The sequence below is a fragment of the Oryzias melastigma genome, linkage group LG1 (assembly GCF_002922805.2).
Source record: "Oryzias melastigma strain HK-1 linkage group LG1, ASM292280v2, whole genome shotgun sequence".
In the NCBI taxonomy this organism is placed as follows: domain Eukaryota; kingdom Metazoa; phylum Chordata; class Actinopteri; order Beloniformes; family Adrianichthyidae; genus Oryzias; species Oryzias melastigma.
Window position 1 is genome coordinate 18732287 of NC_050512.1, and position 22494 is coordinate 18754780.

Sequence of the window (22494 nt, forward strand, 5' to 3'; positions counted from 1 at the left end):
GTTAAGTACTTTTTGCTTTGACTGTATACAGGTCCTCAAAATCATACCAATGACATGGAAATGGGAATATTTTTTATATCTGAAAATGTGCACTGCTGTTGTTCATAAAGTCTTTTAGCCTCCATGAAACAGAGTAAATGTTTCCACAGAGTCAAGGAAGTGCATGTGGCCACATGGGGTAAACAGTTGCCAGACAACACAACCAGCATAGGAAACCCATTTTGAGTTGTCTCTACAACAGTTATGGGGCACTTTTTAAGTATGTAAAAATAGTGCAACATTGTGAGTCTGTGCTGTGCCCTAAAAAAAAAAAAAAAAAAAGTGTGTCTGACAGTATCACAAATGACCAAGATTCCCGCAGGGTCTCCACTCCATCTGTCCTCCGACTGAGTTCATACCTCTGTATGCTTTCATTCCAAACTGACAGAACCTGTCCTGCATAGAAAATCCAAATGGGGCTGCGTTTGCTACCTTTTTACCCAAGACTTCACAGCAGGCAACACCAAAATCCAATTTCAAAGTGGCAACCTATTCAGAGCAATTATTATAGGAGAAGAAGCAGCTTGAGGTAAGGATGGTGAAACAACTATAGCTTTAATGATGCAGATTTACTTTCTACGAATATGAATTAAAGTTAAAAAATGCAATAGAGGAAAATGTATCTGTATCTGTAATTTTGAAGCTGTTAGTTGAATGGGTTCTTTGAATAATTTGTATTGCAACATTTTATGGTTATTTTAATCTGATGCATGTACATTAGGGTTTTAGTTTTAATTACCGTATTGAGAAATACATATTTTTAATTTTTTCATGCTAAATGAATTTTTTCTGACAAAATCCATCCACAAATAAAGCCTATGGGTTCATTTGCAAACTATTTTTCAGAAGAGCTAACTTTAAATCCCCAACTGGAAGATTTGGCCTTAGAAATAATCATTCAACTTAATTCAGTAAATTATAGGAGACACATTATTAAGATTGCTTTACCTCATATTGCCAATCATTAACTAAGGGTGTATTTAGACTGCAATGAAAATTTGGTTCAGACCGAATCCACTCAATTTGATTCAAACCTTGCATTTAGTCTGTATTCAGACTGCTGCCAAATGGACTTTCTTTGTTCTGAAACGAAGCTTATAAACAAACAGTGACTAAAAATCTCCTCACTCATTGGCCAGGAATTACGAGGGCGGGGCAAAGCAACGAGAGGTGGACATGATTGAAGTACAGCACTATGGAAGGAACCCTTGTTGGGATATTTCACTTATTGAGACTTTATATTTCACTGAACAATTTTGAACGTCTGTACAAACATCAGGCAGAGCACTTTCTTGTAACTATTACCTATTGTTGAAATAAACTAAAAGTAGGATAACACTGCCCCCTATTTTGTCATGAAAAATCCATTTATAAAAATTGCTTAAGGTCATAAAAATGAGCGTTTTCGATAAGGTCGTTTCTTCTTTTTTCTCATAGTCAAACTGCCCTGAAGACCGGTCTGTGAGGTCAGCATTTAAACATCGTCTAACATTTCGTTTCAAGAAATGCACGTCCTCAGGGGTTGTGAAGGGAAGGAGTTCAACATCCCTGCCATTTTAACTTTGGTAAATTGGAAAAATAAAAATAAAAAAAACATTCAGTCCCAAGGGGCTTTATTTTTTTTTAAGAAAAAAATAGATAAAAACCCTTTTTTTAGCAGTCATCTCTAGTGTCTTCGTTTCAAAAGTTTATCTACATTCTAATACACTGAAAATCTGTGTTCTTTTACTTAATCAAAAAGAGCAAAATACATTAAAGAACTTACTCCTAAGTGGTTCTCTGACTTAATTATTCACTTAACTTCACAAATGTTTGGTTAATATTCAGTTAAAGAGGCTGCAGACAAAGGGTGGTTAAAAAGGCTGAAAAGGATTGAGTCATAGTTAATCATTTAACCAGAAAAATTGTCCATTTAACAGAGCACAGTTTGTCCATCACATCCCATGAAATTCGTGTTGCAGCTCGTTTACAAAAAAGAACTAAAAAGAGCTCCGATATTAAAAAGTTACATAACCGTTTATAGTGCAAGCTCTAACGCCTTGCAGCGGGACTGTACAAAATACCTCTCCTAAATGAAAGAAAAAGCATAATATATATATATATATATATATATATATGTCATGTGATATAAACTATGGAAGCACTAGATATGGTAGTTTGCAAACTTTGAAAAAGTTCCACTCTTCAAACTAATTAAGAATGGTGATAGGTGTGCACAAATTTAAAACCAATATAAACATGTTCACAAAAAAAAATCTGTAACAATAATGTTTTTTGTTTTGTTTTTTTAATGGTATGCTCCAAACCTTAGTAAATAATCATATAAGTATTCCAGGAAGCCTGGAGAGTGTGGTGAAGCAGGAATTCTACATGCATCAGCTTCATTGGACCACAGGAGTCAAAGCAGGGAAGATTAATTGCAATTCTGCTAGTGGAAATGAATTCAATTCAGTTGATCTAGCTTTTACAAAAAAAAAAAACAGTTTGCTACAAAGGAGCCAGATCCCATCTTGGGGGGAAAAAAGTATATCTGCACATGTCATAAAGAAAACAAAGCAAAAATACCTACTTTAGGATGGGAAGTTTCTTTAGATCATTTTATGCATTTGTCACTCCAGAAGTTACATTTTTGCTGGAATGACAAACTTACATCAACATCAGATGTACTTCTACTTCCTAATATGACCACTAGATGTCACTTAAAACCTGTAAATGACCCTCTTGGAGACCAAGATCACAAGGATTAGAATATAAAGCCTCATCTCAGAGTGAGATAGAAACATTTTTTACTAAATCTTCGGCGGTTTTAGTGACGTCACGTCTGCAGTTGAGTGTGTAAGATCATGACGGCTTAAGGATGTAGAAAAGGAATGAAAGGATGTTCTTCTGGGAAGGCACACATTGCCTAATGATTTGAAAGAATAAAAAAAGGGGATTTTAAATAGTTCCTTTACATTTTAGTTTGACTCTAAAAAGCACATTAATCATAATAAATATTGGAGAGCTGCAGATAATTTAAATGGTAAAAATTGTCTCCAAAATGATAAAAAAAAAATGAAATGTCTGTAAGTTTTAACATATTTTTCTCATATAATTTGTATTGTTACACTGTTAGTAAATGTTTAAAATAAAAAATATAACAGATCTTTTTTTTTTACACAGTTAACCCACAGTTAACTGTGTAACTCATTTTATTTGTTCCATATGATCACATAGAATAAATGTTCATTAATAATCTTTTCTTTCAAGATGGTATTGAAATAATCCCTATGAAAATGAAATTTAATTTTTTGTGATCTCTAGTTATATTGATACTGAAGGTATCTGTGACTCTATGAGGACTGGTTGTTTGCCATAAACAAAAATTTAAAAAATGTAGCAAAATTAACCAAAGACTATTTTTCACTCAACTTTTGGTGTTAGAATGTCAGTTGCTCGGATGCTTTTAACAGAGTGTCATACTACAGTTGAATTTTTATGTCAGCTAAATAATAGTTTCATAGCTGTTGAAAACTTTTTTTTTTTTCCTAAAGGAAAGTCTTTTTTATAGTTGTAGTACATGGTGTGAGCCTAGTGAGTGCTCCCTGCTGCCACATTCTGTTGAGTTTTATTTAGTGGTGAAAGGTTGTAACTACAAGTAAATTTGAACTAACTTGAAGCAAGTTGAAGGACACACACCTGCTTATATATCCTGTCTTTTTTTCCTAAACATTGATATAAATACCAATTAACCATATATCCAATATGAAAATTACCAAAAATATATTTATTTTTGATCGGACGTGTACGAGTCTTTCTTGGAAATGTTGGAATATGTTACACTTTCCTGATGTGTATAAGAGGCGCAGCAGAAAATAGGAACACATTTAAATGTTCCCTAACAATTTACTCAGTGGTTATAGACTAGCTGTAACAGAAGATGATGAAGCTGCAGACATTTAGAATCCAGAAAGCAAGAACGCTGATAGGGATCAAGACCAGGATGAAGAGAGATCAGCATGATGGAAAAGCTGTGAAGGGTGTGTAATCAGAGAAAGAAAATTGTATATTTCGATATAATAATTTAAAAGTTCATATTTTTTCAAGTCTATGTTTGGCAAAAAAAAAAAAAACAACTTTTCCTTGTTAGATAAACAAACCTGATCTTGGTAATCAGCAGCAAATAAGGCGGGATTTTGGGAAAACCAGCCGATGGCTGGCCCTGAAGGTCTCGAGTCTGACACCTCCGTCTTAATGCAAATGAATGCATAGATGCTACAACCTCAGTGGTCTAAACAACAAGCCAGCTCAGTATTTAAATGTGTAAAGATGCATGAACATCATGCAAACCGTTTTTTTTTAAATAAATGCTATAAAAAAAATATGTTGTTTACATTGGGTAAATGCTAAATTTTATTTAGTTCATTGAAATGGATGCATCTAAAAACTGTATTATTTGTGTTCCCTGTTTTGACAAAACCTACAGAGATTTCACCCTTCCTTTAGAGTTCATACATCTAATTGCTACAATAGATAGTAAATAGAGAAAAACTGCTGGGCAACAAAACCGCTGAAATTCATTTGAGCTACCTGGCCACTAGATGGCAGCAGAGAATCATAATAAGATTTAATTTGGGAATAAACTTCTCAAATGACTCCTTTATGTTAACGTAGTGTATGTCACTATCATAGAATATGTTATAAAAATATATTGTGTTTTATATTCAGTAGTTTGGAGAAGAAAATGTTTGGTGACTTACATCAAACTCATTGAGGGCAGCAGCTAGTTCTCCAATGCCAGCGTGACCATGCTTCTCTTCAGTAGGTGAGGTGGCCTGAGCAGCACTGGAAATGCCCCCTATGGCCTCCTGGACCTGCTTGAAGACGTAGTCTCGGTTTGCCCGTGTGGCTGCCACGTCCGGGTGCCGCAGGAAAGCCTGGGAGGCCGTGTACAGCATGGTGGCGTTTTTCTTCAGAGCGCCGCGGGCAGCTGCCATCTCATCTCGACACTGGGGGTCCTTCAGCTCCTGAGGAGTTGTAAAGGATCTCTGGTGAGATCTCTCATATTACATATTCTTATTTATTCCATACTGGAGAAAAATCAATAGGGGGGAATAAAAGTACTTAGCAGAAACATTGTTAGGAATGCACCTGCAATCAGAGGAAACCTAGAACACATCTTTAAAAAGACAGCATATAGAAAATGTCCCGTGAAAAAAAAAAAAACAAGCTCACGTCTCACATGATGAATTATTGTTTCAAACACACAAAGTTAAAGCTGCTTCAGCAGATCTGCAGCTGTGGAGCTGGATAGAATTCAGCTCAGTAATTTGCTCTGGGACAGCTGGGTTGCATCTTTTCTTGTTACGGCGTTTGGTAGAAAAATCCTCTAGCAGTTGCCCCCATGGAGATGTATAATAATTATATTATAGATACTAAATAAATGTTGCAGAAAATTGAGTATCTTTATGAAGTGGTCCTTTACCCGTTTATATGAGATAAAAAGGAGGCGAACAGTTTCCAGTTACCTGCTGTCTGCGCGCTGCCACGTAGTTCAGCTTCACCATCTCTTTGCCAAACTCTTTGAAACGGTTGGCCAGGTCTTGCTCATTGGTAGCGTTCTTAACTCCCTCTAGCGCCTCTTCCACCTGCCAGAAAAACAAATGCACAAGCTCTCAACACAACTGGGAAAAAATGCACATCTTAATTATTTTTTAATGACGGGAAAAAATAAAAAGTAAGCCAGCTTGTCTGGAGATCCTACAGATATGCAGGGGAGTCTACACATTTTGGGAGTTTCAAAATAAAAGTTTCTTTAAAATATTGATTTAATATTTGTTTATTTATAACAAAGTTTTACTGAAAAAAAAAAATGTCATGGCTTATGTTGGCTTGAGTTAAGCTCCTATTTTAGCAGCAGACATAAAAAATAACTTTATGCTCAATTTGATAGAGAAACATACTCATTGCATAGTATTATTTCTCCTCAAAATTCTGTAATCATATATTTTAAAAAGCCCTAGCTGGTGGAGGGCTTTTTGTTTTTTGAATAACTATTGCAGGTGTTGTTGGCTATGGTAACGTATATTCAATTTGTATGCAAATATGTGCAACATTTTAAGATAAAAGCCTAAAAAAGTACATAAATGATGGTGTAGTCCTGATGATTTGGCCTAGTCGTACCAGGTCACAGCAGTAATGCTATTAAAGAATGACTTACAACTTTAAGATGGGCCAGCAGCCTCATCACATCGGCCATGTCGGCTAGGATGAGGAGGCGGGTAACGGCAGACAGCAGCGCCCGAGCAGCCCTCACCATGGTACCTCGTTTTACGGAGGAGCAAGGGTCATCGGCGAACTCAGATGAGGCGATACGCATCGTTTCTCCTGAGGGGAGAAAATGAGGAAAGGGTAAAGGAACCAAACAAAGCAATGTTTGTGCACACAGAAATATCTGCTGAAGAAAAAAATATGTTCTTCTAAAAACAAATTTACTTTGAATCAAAGCTTCCTAACTCTTACAGATCTACCACCCTTCCATGTCGCTGCACCAGGTTGGCTGCATCAGTGGATTCCACATTTCAGTGATGAATAAATACACCAGATCCAGGTAATCAGCAGCAAGTGGGGAAGGGAGGACTGGAAAATGAGCAGGATGGTAGATCTTCAAGAACAGAGCTGGGCAGTTGTGGTGTACATTAATCAGCACTAATGAGATGTTCTTGGAAACCTTGTGCCTTTAAACTTAAGCTTCAACTATTTTCCACAGAAAAAACTGTGGATTTGCGATGTCAAATCTCATGGAGGAGCAGACAAAGTTGTACATATAACTTAAAATAATCACCTCATAAATGATAAATATGGTGTAAACACCCTTCAATTTTTCCCTTTACAATACAAGAATAACATCAGTTATTATGAGCCAAAATGTTGATTATGAACATTTCACTTTCATTAAGACATTTCATTCATGTGTGATCTGATTAATGACAAACTTTTCACAAATTAAAAAAATATATATTTTTTTTTCCTTCTTAATTTTAAAATGTGAACAAATGTAGCCTTAAAAAATGTTAAGCTTATAATCACTAATGCATAAAGTAAATGGCACTGGTGACATAAAGGTGTTGAAGAAGAGCTGCCCTTATTTCTACATTTGAATTAATTGTTTTAGTAGTTTTAAATGCTCCTTAAATTAAGATTTGCATCAAATTTTAATACAGATTCAGCCACCTCAGGTTTTAAGTATGATAAAGCTTCATCAAAATATTTATTTACAATTTATTTAGTTACAATTAGGTAATAGATGTGTTTAATGTGGCCTTTTTAGTGAAGAATGATTGGATGAAAAAGCAAGGAACTTCCTTTAGACAAACTTACCCAAATAAATAGACGGTATATAATGTACTGGAGTAATAAAAGTAACATTAGAGTTGAGACTGACAGTTTTAATCCTTCAGTTTCAAGGAAGACAGCCAGCCTGACTAAGCAGCCAAGAGGCTTTTGCTTTTAAACTCAGACGGAGAAAATAAAATGAACTATCCCCGCCACAGCTTTAAAACCTCTGAACTTATTTGATTATGAAAAAAATCAGGTTTATTTAGAAGCTCAGGAAGGACCCTTGGCGAATCAGCTCTCCTCACAACTTTCCCTTCAGTTATCCCAGCATTCAAACATCCAAAACTGAAGGAAAACACTTTGCAAGTTCAACTCATGGGGATTGGGATTTAGTGGTGTTTAGAGGATTCTGTATCTTCCTCACAAGCCTAAACTTTTTTTTTAGGTAGCCAGCTCATAAGTATTGACGCGTGTGTGTGTACTTGACCTACATATGGGCCAGTAAAAGTTGTACTCTGTCAGATCTCCATGATCCTAAATGTTGGCAAATAAAGGAGTGAGCGGAATAAGTAAAATGCCGCTTGATATTAGAACATAGGTTGGTGTCAAGATCAGTGTAAAATGTATGGGTGATTAAGCAAATAGAAGTGAGTAAGAGTCAAAAAGACACATCGTTGATTTATAGGAAATTGAAAGTGATCAACATTAGAGGAACTTTGAAAGTAAATATGTACACTTCACATTTGCCTCCATCAAAGCATCATTACTCGAAGGAATTTAAAGGTGACTGACTTGCAAACAATAGAGAATATTAAAAAAGTAATTAATCATTTTGGTGTTGCCACCATTTTGTATGTGTTTTGTAAAATTAAATTGATTTATATTGCAATAACAATTTTATAGTAATTTTTCAATGAATTAAAAGGGAATGCAGTAAAATAACATTAAGTTTTATGCTGTTAACTCGTTATCAACCATCTGCTTAAGGCTGGGACCTAAATTTAATGAGCACAAAACACACATTAAATCCCTTTTTTATCCTGTAATAAGGTAGGTGAAGTATAACTCTAGAAATCAAAAGTAGATTTAGATTTAGAAATTATACACCCTAAATAATAGAATAGTAAATCCATAAATGTATTGTTCTTGTGCTGCTTTATCAAGTTAGAGTCAAGAGTCAGGTCACACATGCACATCAGTGCTAGTCAAGTACAAAATTAACATAAGGAACCAAATAAAGCCCATTAGCACTGCAATACATGTAGCGTGCAAGTTCTTAATCAAGAAAACTGGAGCATCATGGGAGAGCTCAAGCAGATGACCCAGGTCTGAATCCAGATGCGTCTTATCTTAAAGCAGCACGAAGAGGCCAAACATGCAATAAGTCAGTCTGTAGAATCACTTAATGAGTCGGCAGTGATGGCGTTCCAACAAACACTGCAACACTGCTGTTGTGGAAATTAGGGAGTGTTTTTACAAAGAATATGATAATAAAAATCTCCTACATGTGCACCCAAATTCACTGAAAATGCTAATAGGATACTTGCAAAAACTGTCAACACGCGATTCATTTTATCCCACATACAGTAGATTAACACTTTCAAACCCCGTTTCCACTTAACACTTTATTTTTAGTAACATTTGTATCAATTTGAGTGCGACTCACTATCTATCGTGTTTTGAGAAATTTGTTGTGTGACTGAAGCAGTATAAGTTGATCAGTTTTGTGTCCATCTAAATAAATACCCTTACATTATTATTAATTGCATAGAAGCTTGTGTGCTGATTTGGGTGAAGTCTTTGCAGATTTCACAGATGCAGAGCTTTTGTGCAGACCTGCTGACTCTTTAGCCCTTCTTTGCAGCTGACACAAAGGGCATCATGAAAGGGAAAACCTGTTTTTTTTTTTTGCACATAAGCTATGTCTCTCTCTCTCTTTTTTTTTTTTGTAAAAGCACTAAAAGCAAGGCCTTGTATCTGACACAGCCTTTTCGGCACCGCCCGACACTCCCCAAGAAAAACTACAATGCTGACTCATCTACAAACTTCAAACATGAGTTTGTTCAAAGTGGAAAAACTAAAAGACACCATCAGGTACAAAATGCAATGAACAGCAGCATGCCTGCTGCCAGCAGAATGTCCAAACTGGCAATCAAATAAACAAACAGATAATGTAATGAAGAGTCAAAACATTGCAGACCAAGTGTAGTCCTTCAGTACTTAGCAACACTTATTATTTGAGCTTTTTAAAAAGTGACCTCAACATACATGTTACTACTTAGTGTCCTTCCATCAGATCCCTTCACCAAAACTGAGGTCTTATCAGGGCAACTGAGAGATAGAGTCTCCTACTGGATTGAGCCAAAGAGAGTTCTAATCCTCATAATGCCTCACAAGGAAAGCGTTCTCTTAGGGTTTCTCAACTAGCTTTTCTTGAAATGAAGGAGTAGTGGTTTTCCTCTGATCTACTCCTTGATCTTCAATCCATACTTTTTTTAGTTTTTACCTTTAGTTATATAGTCAGGGAATAATACATGTACTTTCACTGTCATATAAGGAGTATAAGAAAAAAAATGGGCTAGTAAATTAAGTGCAGGACACAAGACATTCACAACATAATTTTCTGACCAGCAACACTTGATTGCTCATAACATTCCAGCTTACCCTGCTTACGAACATCCTCCACAGCAGCAATCAGCTCCTCCTTCAGATCCTGGCTGTCTTTAGCTATTTGTTCTCCTTTTTCGAGGAAGTTGTGGGTGGCCTGCTCAACAGACACTGCCAGGACATGAGCCTTCTTAGATCTCCCCTTTTTCTTACCGGACGGTCCCTTGTTGCTGGTATTCACCAGAGTGGTCACCTGGAAAATAAACCAAAAGTAAAGGGTTGACCTGTTGAGTGAAATACTCTTTGACCGCGTGGATTCTAGTCATTTTGAACTCTTTCAACAGATAAGACAGAAAATAATAAGACAGGACAAACTAGTTTTATTTATATAACTTGTCAGTTAAAGAAATCGTTAAAAGTGTGCTCATCTGGACCCCACAAGACAGTGCGCTGAACTTTTTTAATGATTGTCGATGTTTACTGGTGTCCAATGACAGATATGAAGTCTTGTCCACCTTGTCCACCTTTGTCATGGAAGGAATAACACCTCAATGTAAGGGTGGGGTCATCTGGACCCCATAAGAGAGCATGGGGGTTAAATGTAATGCACCCAATTTTACACTGTAGCTTATATCACTTTATTTACTGTAGGTAAAAAAGAAAAAGAAATGCTAGGAATTAGATAGAAATTTTCCCCTAAAGGAATGAAGTGAAATCATAGACACTGCAGAATAACTGTCCGCATAGTGTTAAAAAAAAAAAAAAGTTGACGTTATTGACTTGTGTGCAGCCAGAAAACTGCCGTGGTGCAGTGGAAGGGCGGTCGACTCCTGATCAGAAGAGAGCAGGTTCGACTCCCGCCTTGCCCACCCATGGGTCGAAGTGTCTTTGGGAAAGACACAGAACCCCGAATTGCCTCTGGTGGGAGGTTGCCGGCAGTGTTCGGCAGCGGAGCCACCACCAGTGTGTGAATGTGTGCGTGAATGGGTGAATGGGTCTGTGACTGTGAAGCGCTTTGGGCCCTCGAAGGAGGGTAGAAAGCGCTATACAACTATACGCCATTTAATAAAGTAATAAATGGGGAAAATCCTAGCTGTGGCGACCCCTGAGGGGATGTGCCAAAAGGTGAACAGACGGTATGTTATTGAAATAGTATCTTTGTCAAGTAAACCGTCATTGCAAAACAATGTAACCCTAATACAAAATGATCATTAAAAAAAAAAAAAAGAAGAAGAAAGAAACAAATGATTAACTTAATTGTTTATCTATGGTATTTATAGTTTGTGTCATTACATAAAGCAAAAAGCTTCTTAAAACTCTCTGGGCTGAAGTTCCATCCGTGCTGACTTGATGCTGGATTGCAACATTAACAAACTCCGGGCCACAGCTGTGCTGAGGAGTCACCAGATGCATTTGTTGTTTAACTTTAAAGTTAATTTAACTTACTTTGATTTATTTATTTATTTATGTTTACATGTCATTTTAATCTAATGTTTCAGTTTGCTCATCCATGTATGAAAAGTGCTATAAATTGCCTTGTCTTGTTTATAGTCTGGAGAGTGACAACTGTGAGTATTTTCTCTTCAAAACAGCAACAGAATAGAGCTGCCTGCAGCTTTCTTTGGCTCTCTTTTTCTATAATAGCTTTCAAATAAACCCAAAGGCCAAGGAGCAGTGCCCACATAAACATTTTGTTTTTAAATTATAATCTTAACCCTTTAAAACACCAATGTATGATCTAAAAACTGAGAAAAGACTATGATACAGTTCACTTTTAAACAAGATCTGTGGTGAAAATGCTGTACATGTTTAGAACACATTTTACAGCGATATTGTTGTGATAATATTAGTTCTTAGAATATCAGAGACTTTCATCCAAAAATAGCCAATAAAAGCAAAGTTGTGTCCTGCCAAGCCTCAGTACTTTGAGGCTTTTATCATGAAATACAAGCTTTAATGATGAATGTCCTCACTTCAAGAATAGGGGCGTTTATATGAGACCGATGGTACTTTCAAGGTGGCTTTTTCTCCTTAACCCTTTAAAAGCGGAGCTTCAGCTGCATATTCTTCAAATTGTCTCAACTCTTTCAAAATTAATGAAATTCAAATACATTTTGAATTGGAGAAAAGCACCTTTGCATTGCTGAGCAAAAATTTAAAATAATGAACAGTAATGATGAAATGTTTATGAAGTAGACATAAGATAACTGATTCTGACACTGAGAAAAGTACCATTGTGCCTTTGAAAGTGTTGCATATTGGTGGAAAGCCATTTTTTTGCATCAGAATAAAGTTAATTGCATAAATAGTTGAAGTGTTAACGGTAGTTCAAAGAGTGGGTGCTTTTTTCTGGTTGCTGGCAACACCTCTGGTATGAAAGGGTTAAAGAATGTATGATGTAGGAGTTATTATGAGGGTTTAGTCCTAGTAAAAGTTTAAAATAAAAGAAAACCATATTTTCAGAAATAATATGACACATTTAACAAGTTAAACTATGAACTTTCCTTGATTAATACTAGATTCAAAAATGTATGTTTCTCGAAATAAAAAAACATGATAAAATGCATACTATAGGATATGAACACTATTTTTTTTTATTTTCCACTTACCTACCTGGCATCTATAAATACATTTAGACGTCTATTTGTAGACATCTGACATGACTGAGCAGCTAAATCAAGTATTTTATCTAATCAGAGACTCCTACCATTTGCTTCAACATTCTGACAATTTTTACAAGATCATTTTACATTTATTATTCAACTTCATGCTTCTAATTTAGAAGGAATGCTACAATTAAAGAGGTTTATTTATTTATTTAACTTTGTGTAATGACTGTAAGCAAAGAAAACAGTGCCTGTAAGACTGTGAAGCTGGAGAATCTGCAGTTTATTTTTTGACTGCCCACTCCTGCCAAGTGCATCATTAAACCCACCCACTCCTGCAGAATTAAACTTGGATAATTCCAAAGCAGACTGGGATGTTAGATAAATAATTCAACTTGGGTACTGCTTCCAGCCGCTTCGCTTTAAGGGGGTCACGTGTTCCTTTTTGAAAACTCAAAAAAAACATGCCGTCTAATTAATCAGAGTAATCTTTTCACAGGGTTTGATTTTTGACTAATATGAGAGCTGTAATCTAATAAGATCTGCTTTAGGTGTGACAGAGGAGTTCAAGGTGAAGGTGAAACTGCACCACTGATGGGGTTTGAACCTTTTTTTGTTTGTAGTGATGGACAGGCTCACAGACAAGTTTAGACAGGAATCTCTGTGGACCAGGATGTTTGCAGATGACATTGTGATCTGAGGTGAGAGTAGGTGGAAGAACATCTAGAATCTGGGAAGTAGAAGAATGAAGGTCAGCTGAAGCAAAACAGTTTTTGTGTGTAAATGAAAGGGGGACTGAGGTTAAATGGGGAGGCTACAGGCTATTGAGTTTAGAAGGTAGAGGAGTTTTATGTATGTAGTTGGGATCAACAGTCCAGAAAAATGAAAAGGATTTTTTTTTTTTAAGTGAGCATCAACTTTGATGTTAAGATAAGATATGATAACAGTATCGGCAAAAACCAAATGGAGCATGTAGAAGGTAGTAGTGAGACCAGACCTTTTGTCTGGTTTAGACAGAAGCACTGAAGAACGAAAGAGAAGCAAGAGCTGGATTAAGAGAAAGTGAAAAGACAAGAATTTTGGGGAAGAAGTGACAAAAACTGATAAGATCCGAAATGAGGAGCAGCTCATGGTGGATGCTCCAGAGATGGGACAAGATAGATAGGTTTCTGACAAGATGTAATGAATAAGTAAGTAGGATGCTAAGGTTAGAGCTGCCAAGCAAACCCCAGAAAGAAAAAAAAAATCTGGATTTACGTGTGCTACAAATAAGAATGGGATGGTGAGGCCAGACAAGGAATGAGTTAAAGTGAGACAGATGTAGTGAGACCCCCTGGAGGCAATAGCAATGAAGAACCAGGAGAAAAATGATCTACAACCAAGAAACATAAAAGTATTTGCGCATGAATAACATAATAAACTGTATTATGTAGAATTTTGCTTAAGGATTACAATAAAACATTATCATACAATGGCCTAATTACAGTGTTTATTTATGTGCATTGTATTTTTTAAATAAATAACCAAATGTCTCGTTATAAATTGTTTATTGCTAATAAAAAAAAGAGTAGCTAGTTATTTTCACTGCATGTGCAACTGTCTCCACAAAAATACCAAATCATTGTACAAATGCCCACTGGATGAGTAGAAAGTGAAAACATAGCTTTAGATAGAAATGATTTGTATTGTTTGTAATGTAAAGTTAATGCATGTCACATCACTTTTCAATGACTTAGTCAAGTCACACCTCATGTGGGCTTTGTTTTGCAACAGTGACTTAAAAAAGCTATTTAATTATGACCACAATAACCTTGCAGCATCCACTCAGGCTGAATCAATTTATGCATCCACCTTTGATACGAGCTTAACTGCTTCTTTTAATCAGCATATTCTGCCATCCCTGCTGCTAGGATCTGTTGAGTGAGGCTACAACAAAACCATCATGGCACTAAGAACTTTAAAACACAAAATAAAACGCCACTTATGAAACATTATTTTGAACGAGAACTTGGCAAAGCTGTGAGTGACAAAACCCTTTTAAAGAAAAAAAAAAGCCTTGAAGCTAAGGAAAATAATTTAGCTTCCTAATAATTATTATACTTGCATATCTCAGAGTAATTCAACTCTATTTGTGTTGCATCAACACAATTCACTTTGATGCCCTTTGTCATATTAAAAGGGGATTTAGATTACCGCAGAAATCAAAAAAATTACAGACCTTACATATAGAAAATGTCAAAATTCCCATAAAAAAACATTTTTATCTGAAATAAACAAAAAACTTCAGATAGACACAAGTGTTATTTTATTCCAAAGATTTTATTTGGTAAAGTTTTCCCTCTTTCTAGTTAATATGTGTATGGATGCATATATTCCATAGCATTATTGCCTTTGGGGTGAACAGTAAAATGAAACAGACAATAAATATTTGCAATGCAGCTGCAGTTAGGCTAATCCCTCCTTCAGACATAAGGAGTAATTGTGCCCTCTCATTTTATAGCTGATCAATAGCTTTAAATGTCATGCAACCTTTCCTCTACAGAGCAGTGACCTGTGGGCTCTCCAGTAAGCATTAAATCGCAATGGCTCTGTGTGGACATTCAATTTTCCGCCTTCAGCTTCGAAGTCTTGGACTCACTGGATGAGTGCTGATTTAACTGCTTTAAGATAAAGGGCGTGTACATGCGTGTGTTTGATGGAGCCCACTGATACAGCTCTCCAGAGGAGTACTTACTCAATAGAGATAGTGACGTTAAAGGCATAAAGGGTTCCTCACTAAATAAATGATGAGATCCTTTAGATTATGTGTAGAATACACAATGTGTGCAGGCGTTCCAGAAAAGCAAAAACAATCGAGAGAGCTTTTCCCAGGTTTAAAAGTGGGTGAGGGAAAACTCCTGCTGTGACAGAAAAGGTGCAATACAGCGGCTGCAAAGCTTCAAAACACATCGCATAATGGATGTTTAATTGAAGTTTTAAGTCGTTTTTTTCCCATGTTTTCATCATGCTGTTTTTACAATTCTACTTCTTCCATTTTACAGGAAAGCAACCAGACACATTTGTATTGTACTCAGTATGGTGACACTAAAGTTGATTCTGATTGTGATGCGAGTTGGAATACCTTAAATACCAAAATTTCAGACAGAGGCTTGGTCTGATTTCCTTCACACACTACTTAGGGCACCATATAGTGCACATGTGTCAAAGTCAAGGCCCGGGGGGCGTATCTGGCCCTCTGGGTAATTATATTTGACCCTCCAGATCTTTTTTTTTATTATTGTTATTAATGACCCGATGTCATCTTGCGACTATTTCTAACTTGTCTAATTTTGACAAAATATGTTTTTATGGAGAGAAAAAATATTTAAAGTTATTTAAGATTTAAGTTGATTTAATTTGGAATAATATTCCTGCCTGTTTTTATTCAATCTTGTTGAAAAGTTAAGTTTTAAAAATGTTTTTTTGACAACAAAATATTTTCCTTTGTGAATGAAGCAGGTATTTAATTTACCGACTTTTCCTTTTTATTGATCCTCCCACTCAATTATTATTTTCACTGACCAAATTTCATCATTTATTCTTGTTATGGTTACAACATTTTGTCAAATAAAAGTTAGGAAACACACTGTTTTTTAATTGACAAGCTATTTCCTATAACAATAGGTTTTGTATAACAACAAATATCTGATAAAGTTGGTGTATCCATGATTGAGCAAAAAGCAACTTAAAAAAAGATACCTATATTGACTTATTGGAATACATGTCATCTAATTAGTAAGAGAAATCAATATTTTCAAAATTTAGAGATTTGGCATATAAGAATAATGCAGTTGTTTTAGAAATTTTTGAAAACAGACCAACAAAAACACAGCTATGATTTTTTGTTTTGTTGCACAGTCCTTGGGGTTAAACCTTAATCCTTATGGTACATGTTAGAGAATATATTATCTTACCTCTGCAAATACAGAGTAAAAAAAAACAAAAAAGCTTTTAAGCTTTTTCTAAAAATATATCAAGTTTTTGGGTCGTAAAATCATCCAAAAGAAGAGAAAAACACTTTGAGACTATGACTAAACATGAGTTGATTTTAAATTTATAACATGGATCTTCCAAATGAATTCGAAAGTCAGACATTGAATTTGATAAAACTCCAGTATTGTGCAAAATGTTGTCCCACTAATGCAGCTGAATGTTCTCATTTGTCCAGTTGACGTCCTGAACCTGTGTCATGGTAACTGGGCTTAAAATGTTATTTCTTTATTTTTTTTTTTTTGCGACTCAACCAAGTGGCTTCATCACTAATCTACTCTGAAAAATAACTTCCATCGCTCCATCATACTTCACCCATGTCCTAGCCATAGCATTTAAAAGCCTTAAAAAAAAAAAAAAAAAAAAATCTCAACATCCTTCTTCTGAAAGAAGCCTTTACACTTAAATGCTTTCAAGAAGGTCGGCAATATACAGCTCAACTGTCCAGCAGCTGTCATTTCAGGCTGAGAGCTATGACACCCACAGAAAGTACTCATGGCACTCTACATCTCCGCCTCTAAGCATGGCTTTCTCCCTCCTCCTTTTCCATTACCCTCTTGTCTAACTGGATCCAAGTGTGGAAGTGATGTGTATCAGCTGTCAGACGTTCCAAAAAAAATCAACTTCCGCTTCTCTAAACATCACGCTCCATTTTTTTTTTTTTTTTTTTTTTTGCTTGATGGAGATTTTGCTCTTAATTAAGGAATGTTTACACCCACCTTCCAGTTCTAGGAAATTTCTCTGAATTTAACCAACATGGTAATACATTGACTGATAAAAAATAAACAACTATAATGTTGATCTTTCGAAAAAAGCAGGGATGAGTTCCACAATGTAGGAAAACTCATTTTAATCAGATACACAACTGAGACCTTCCTGTGTGTAACTGAAGCCTCATTAAATAAAGGAAAACTGCACTACTTTAAAAGGACAATTATATTACGGTATTGTTTTCATGTCTCATGGAGGTGCTTTTTATTCTTTTGACTACAGATCATATTGATACTAGTTAGTACTGCGACTGATCAACTAAAATACAGCAGAGGATAATTTGAAATCCACAAAAATGGAAATCAAAGAGGTTTTAATCATCTGTCATTAGTGAGAGTTCAGGTGTGTTGCTGTTAGGATGCCTGATTAAAACGCACAATTGTAGATATCATCAACACAAACAACACCACAAATAATAACTTCTCACTAATAGAATTTATAGAATTTAAACAGTGTTAGGTGTGTTTTTCTTTTATTTTCTTTTTGTAAGTGTGCCATCTCTACTAGAAATCCCATTATCCTCAAGATGCTCTAAAAAGAGATCAATAAAATCTAAATGAGATCAAAGGCAAAACTGAAACAAAACAGTTTCAAAAAAAGAAAAAACATTTTGTTTTAGATTTAAATCATGTGTAATTTAGAAAACAGCATTTTGATTAGCGTATGAGATAAACCACGGATTTAAAGTTACAAAAACAACATTTGAAGTAACAAATCAAAGAAAAAATCTAAGTTTTCAAAGTTAACGCTGCCTTTTTAAGTATGTATGTTTGTATTAGATGAACATTTTATTTAAATTTCTTTGTAAATAAGCCTTTTTTGGACTTTTTTTTTTTAAGAATAAGATGGTAATTATCAAGTCAAGATATATATATATATATATACATACAAAAAAATAAATAAATAAAAAAAATCTAATTTCATAAAAGCATATTTTTTGTTCCCTTTGGTTACATCTATGCCGTGCAGCCAAAGGGCAGTGATAGACTTTAATGTATCCACCAAAATGAGCAAATAAAAGTCTCTACTGATCATTGAGCCTTTGGGGCAGCAGCCTGATCCATACCTTCCAACACACAGACAATCTCATAGACCATTGTGTTATGTTTCTTCACTCCAGAGCATTTTACAGCACAAATAACCCTGCATTTGTGTTGGCTCATAAAATATAGATTAGCAGATAATAACAGGGTTATAATAACTCTGCTCTTTGTCTGCTGCAGTCACATAGTTTTCTCATACAGGGATGTAGTTGTTGAAAATGCATATGACTTTGAGAGTTACTGAACTAAAGAAAACAATAATAATACTTTATTAGAAAATACTTCCAGGATGCTAATTAAGCCTTTTTGTTTCTAAATCAAACATATTTTACTCTTTTTAAAGTTTTTAGACCTAAAAAAAACCCTCTTTAATCCTGCAAATAAATGCATGTGTGAGAAAATCCCATCCGGAAAAAGATTATTCACTCACATTTATGATTTGGGTTTTGTACTGTGAACACTTCTTTTTTTTCCATTTTTTTTTTTTTTTTTTTTTTTAGGAATAGTTCTCTAGAGACTAGAATTGTGGTTCTAAAGTTAGGAAATGGTGTTAAAAAGGATGACAGTTCAAAACCCAATCCCTAATAAAAGGCACCAAAGTCATAATCACCTGTTTTTTTTTCCCAAGTCCCACTGCTACTTTGGATACCATCTCCTTATTCTTTCAAAGAACCTGGGAATCTTCCTGTTCTGTTGCAAAAAGTGTTTTATATTGTCATAAATTAACAAATGCAACAAATGCAAACCCAAGGATCAAAATAAAAACATTCTATTTAACTGTGTCATTTTTTATTTAGTCAGGAAAAAGAATATGGTTAAGCTTAAATAAAGAAAAAAAATACTCAGCTGTATTAGTATTGTATGCCAATTGGGGTGTATTTTATTTTCATTAAATAAAAAAAGGAATATTGAATAATTTATTTTACATCCCTTATACTTTACATCAAGTGATTCTTTTTACAAAACCATGTAAACACACGCTACCAAAGCTCACCTTAGGAATTAGGCGCAAAATCTGAATGTTTTCATTCAATTTTGGTATTTGGTCATAAAAAAGGTATGCAATACAGCAAGCTCAATACAAAATAACTGAAGATAAAATAAAAGTTAAAAGAAAAAAAATAAAATAAAAATAACTGAAAGATATTTATATTTATTAGCCCCTTGCCGGATGTTATATGCCAATATGCATTAAACAAACTCCTATACATAGGAGCAAAAACATTTTTTGTATTGCTGTTAATGAATTCAGGCATCAAAGGGGTTAATAAAGAACTTGTTTGAGGTAGAACTAAACTGTTAAATTCTGCATTGCTATGGAAGCAACATAAGACCATTATCCTTTTAGTTCCCTTGTATAAGGAGAAAGAGCCTTTAGCTTCTATAAGGAGAATGGGGCTGTCGTCCAAGTTCTGTCACAAACACTATCAGACAGAAACTGAAAGTTGTAAACTTGTTTTTTTTTTTTTACTCAACTCAGAAAACATTTCATTTAAATGGAGTGAAATGGAAAGCCAAGATCCCGCTTGTCGATACAATTTCATCTGGTAACCCTCAGAGTTTTCAGCATCTGCATGGCTGCAGTTCAGACTCCGGGGGCAGGCATTTGCTGACACAGACAAGTGTCAGGAGATTTAGCTAAAAGATGGATGTGAGGGCACTTTAGGAGCACCTCCAAGCACTATAGAAAGGACAGAAGATAACACAGGCTCTCTGCATAATAGCAGAGCTATCAATCTATCATGTATTTGCTGTGAGGTCATTATCAGATTTACTGATTGATTAGAAAAAGCTCTCCAATTAGTATGTAAACAAAGTAGTACGTAGTGTTATTGTTTTTCTTAAATGCTTGCATAATGAGTCAATGCAAACTAACTAATACAAAAACATATAAATTATCAATTTAAACAAGACTTGCACTTAACTGAAAAATTATCAAATGAAAAACTTTTTCAGCTCCCTCTTCACACTTCCTGAAAAATCATTAGGTTTCATTTATTGATCTGACAGCCGTGGTGACATATGAAAGCAATGAATCATTGTGCAATCTCTTGACAAACTTGAAGCTGAATTACAGCTTACATGCTTGTTAAACTTTACCCTATGACAAACCAGATTTGGCATTCTAATTTTTTTTAATGCACACTGAAGAAGTGGATTTCAGACCACATCACAGAAGTGTAAGAAAAATAAATAAAACTATTCAAAAAAGTAGAACTACTAATCACACGCTGCTGCCTGATATGAGGTCTGTCTTCTTGTGGAGTGATTCCTTTAGTCCCCTTTTTTACCACTTTTGCAAAAATCTTCTGCATGTTTTGGCATTCCACAGATTCTTGTTGAAATCAATTAAATGTGTACTTTTGTAAAAAAAAAAAAAAAATAACTTTAATTTTTTTTTAATGGTGAAACAGGAGTTTGTGTGTATTAATATTATAAATTTGAGGATTTTCTCCTGTCTGCTGCTCTCTTGATGTTTTAAGTCGATTATTATTCTAGAGAAAACACAAAAGGAGGGTTTAACAATATATGTCTCGGTCTTCTCAGAAACTCGTAAGATAGTGTAATTTTTTAACAAAGTGATCTACCTTTCACCGGTCCAGCTGATACGGTCTGTTTCTTTATCTTTAACTTAAAAAAAAAAAAAAAAATTTTCTTGAAAATTATTCTCGTCATTCACTTCATTGCAAGACCTTTTTTTCTGCTTCATTTTTTGAGTACTCCTTGTGCTTGAAAGCCTTTCTCTTTCATGGTAAGACACTATTCATTGATTTTAGTCAACATTTTCTGTTTTTTTTTTAGTTTTTATGTTTTCTTAATTGGCAACAACTTTGAACATTTATGTTTAGTTCAATTTCTTAGATCCAATAAAACATCAAATAAGTGAGCCATGATGTGAAATATTTTAGTTGAGAAAATAATTATAGATTTGAGAACAAAATTTTACATAAAATCTTCTAAAGCTCAAGTTTCACTGAAGATTCCTGAAAGTTGTATTGAAAACGTAATTATTATAGAAAGAAACAACGGCAATCAGTTAGAGCACTTCCACTGGCCAAGATGCAAAGATCCCCCACTCACAAAGTTACATTTCTACCCTCTTTGCTGATGTGAAAATACAAAGACATGGAGGGAACGGTCGATTCAAAGTGTTGATTTTCCATCCATCCATTTTCTAAACCCACCTAATGCCTTTTGGGGTCATGGGGTCATTGGAGTCTAACTCAGAAACTGTTGGGCACAGATGGTGTATACTTTGAATGGGTCACACTCAACCACACACATGCTTTCAAACCGGTGCACAATTTTAAACCACCGATTGACCAAAGACACATTTTTTAGGACTGCAGGAGTAAGCCAGAGTCCCTGGAGACAACCCCACATGCAAGTCCACACTGAAAGGTAACTTTTTATGTAGACAATTACTGAAGTATCAAAATAATCTGTCAATTTGAAAGGAATTTGTGCAACACTGGTGATTAAGGCCATCTTCACAATTCATTTCACATCAGAGTGACTGCAACGTTATTTGTAGTTTTTTAAGGCTTGGAAGGTCAAATTATCTGCCTCAAGGTGTTTGATGTGCAATTAAAGAGACACCAAATAAATGTTGAGGGATCCCTTTTCTCCCCATGAGCTACTGTTATTGATAAAGCAATAAAAATAATGTTCTTGAATTAAAAATTAACACCTGTATTTTTTTAAATTTATGTAAGCATATTTGCTGACCACCTATAGGCAGCACCCCCTTATTTTAAGCCAGGGAAATGAATTGCAAATGTCTGTCAAAAACTTTTTTGCATCACCCGGTTTTAAAACCTGCTAACACACAGTTTAGTTTTTTTTTATTTATTTTTTTTTTTTTTATATATATATAGAAAGCTAAAAGGACACCAAGTCTGTAAGGGGTAGTATATTAACTAACTTATCTTCCAACAGCAAGTTTACACTGCGTGGCAATCTGCTATAAAAGTCTTCGGATGAAGAGGTAAAACATGACAGGTTGCTTCTGCAGAAAGCTTCACCGGTTTTGCAAACATGTGCGCTTGCCAAGGACAAATCCGTGGTTCATGTCTCAAAGG

The 22494-nt window shown here is 35.1% G+C and overlaps 1 protein-coding gene across 1 annotated transcript in view; it reads right to left on the bottom strand.

Moving 5' to 3' along the window:
* Positions 1–4711: 4711 nt before the first annotated feature.
* LOC112157477 (catenin alpha-2) overlaps positions 4712–22494 on the bottom strand; it is a 39966-nt gene continuing 22183 nt past the window's right edge. The window contains exons 3-6 of the mRNA XM_024290228.2: positions 10021–10216; positions 6239–6405; positions 5547–5666; positions 4712–5045 (exon numbers count right to left, since the gene is read on the bottom strand). Coding sequence (XP_024145996.2) covers positions 4743–5045; positions 5547–5666; positions 6239–6405; positions 10021–10216 — 786 coding nt within the window. The 3' untranslated portion in view covers positions 4712–4742. The remainder of the gene's footprint in view (positions 5046–5546; positions 5667–6238; positions 6406–10020; positions 10217–22494) is intronic.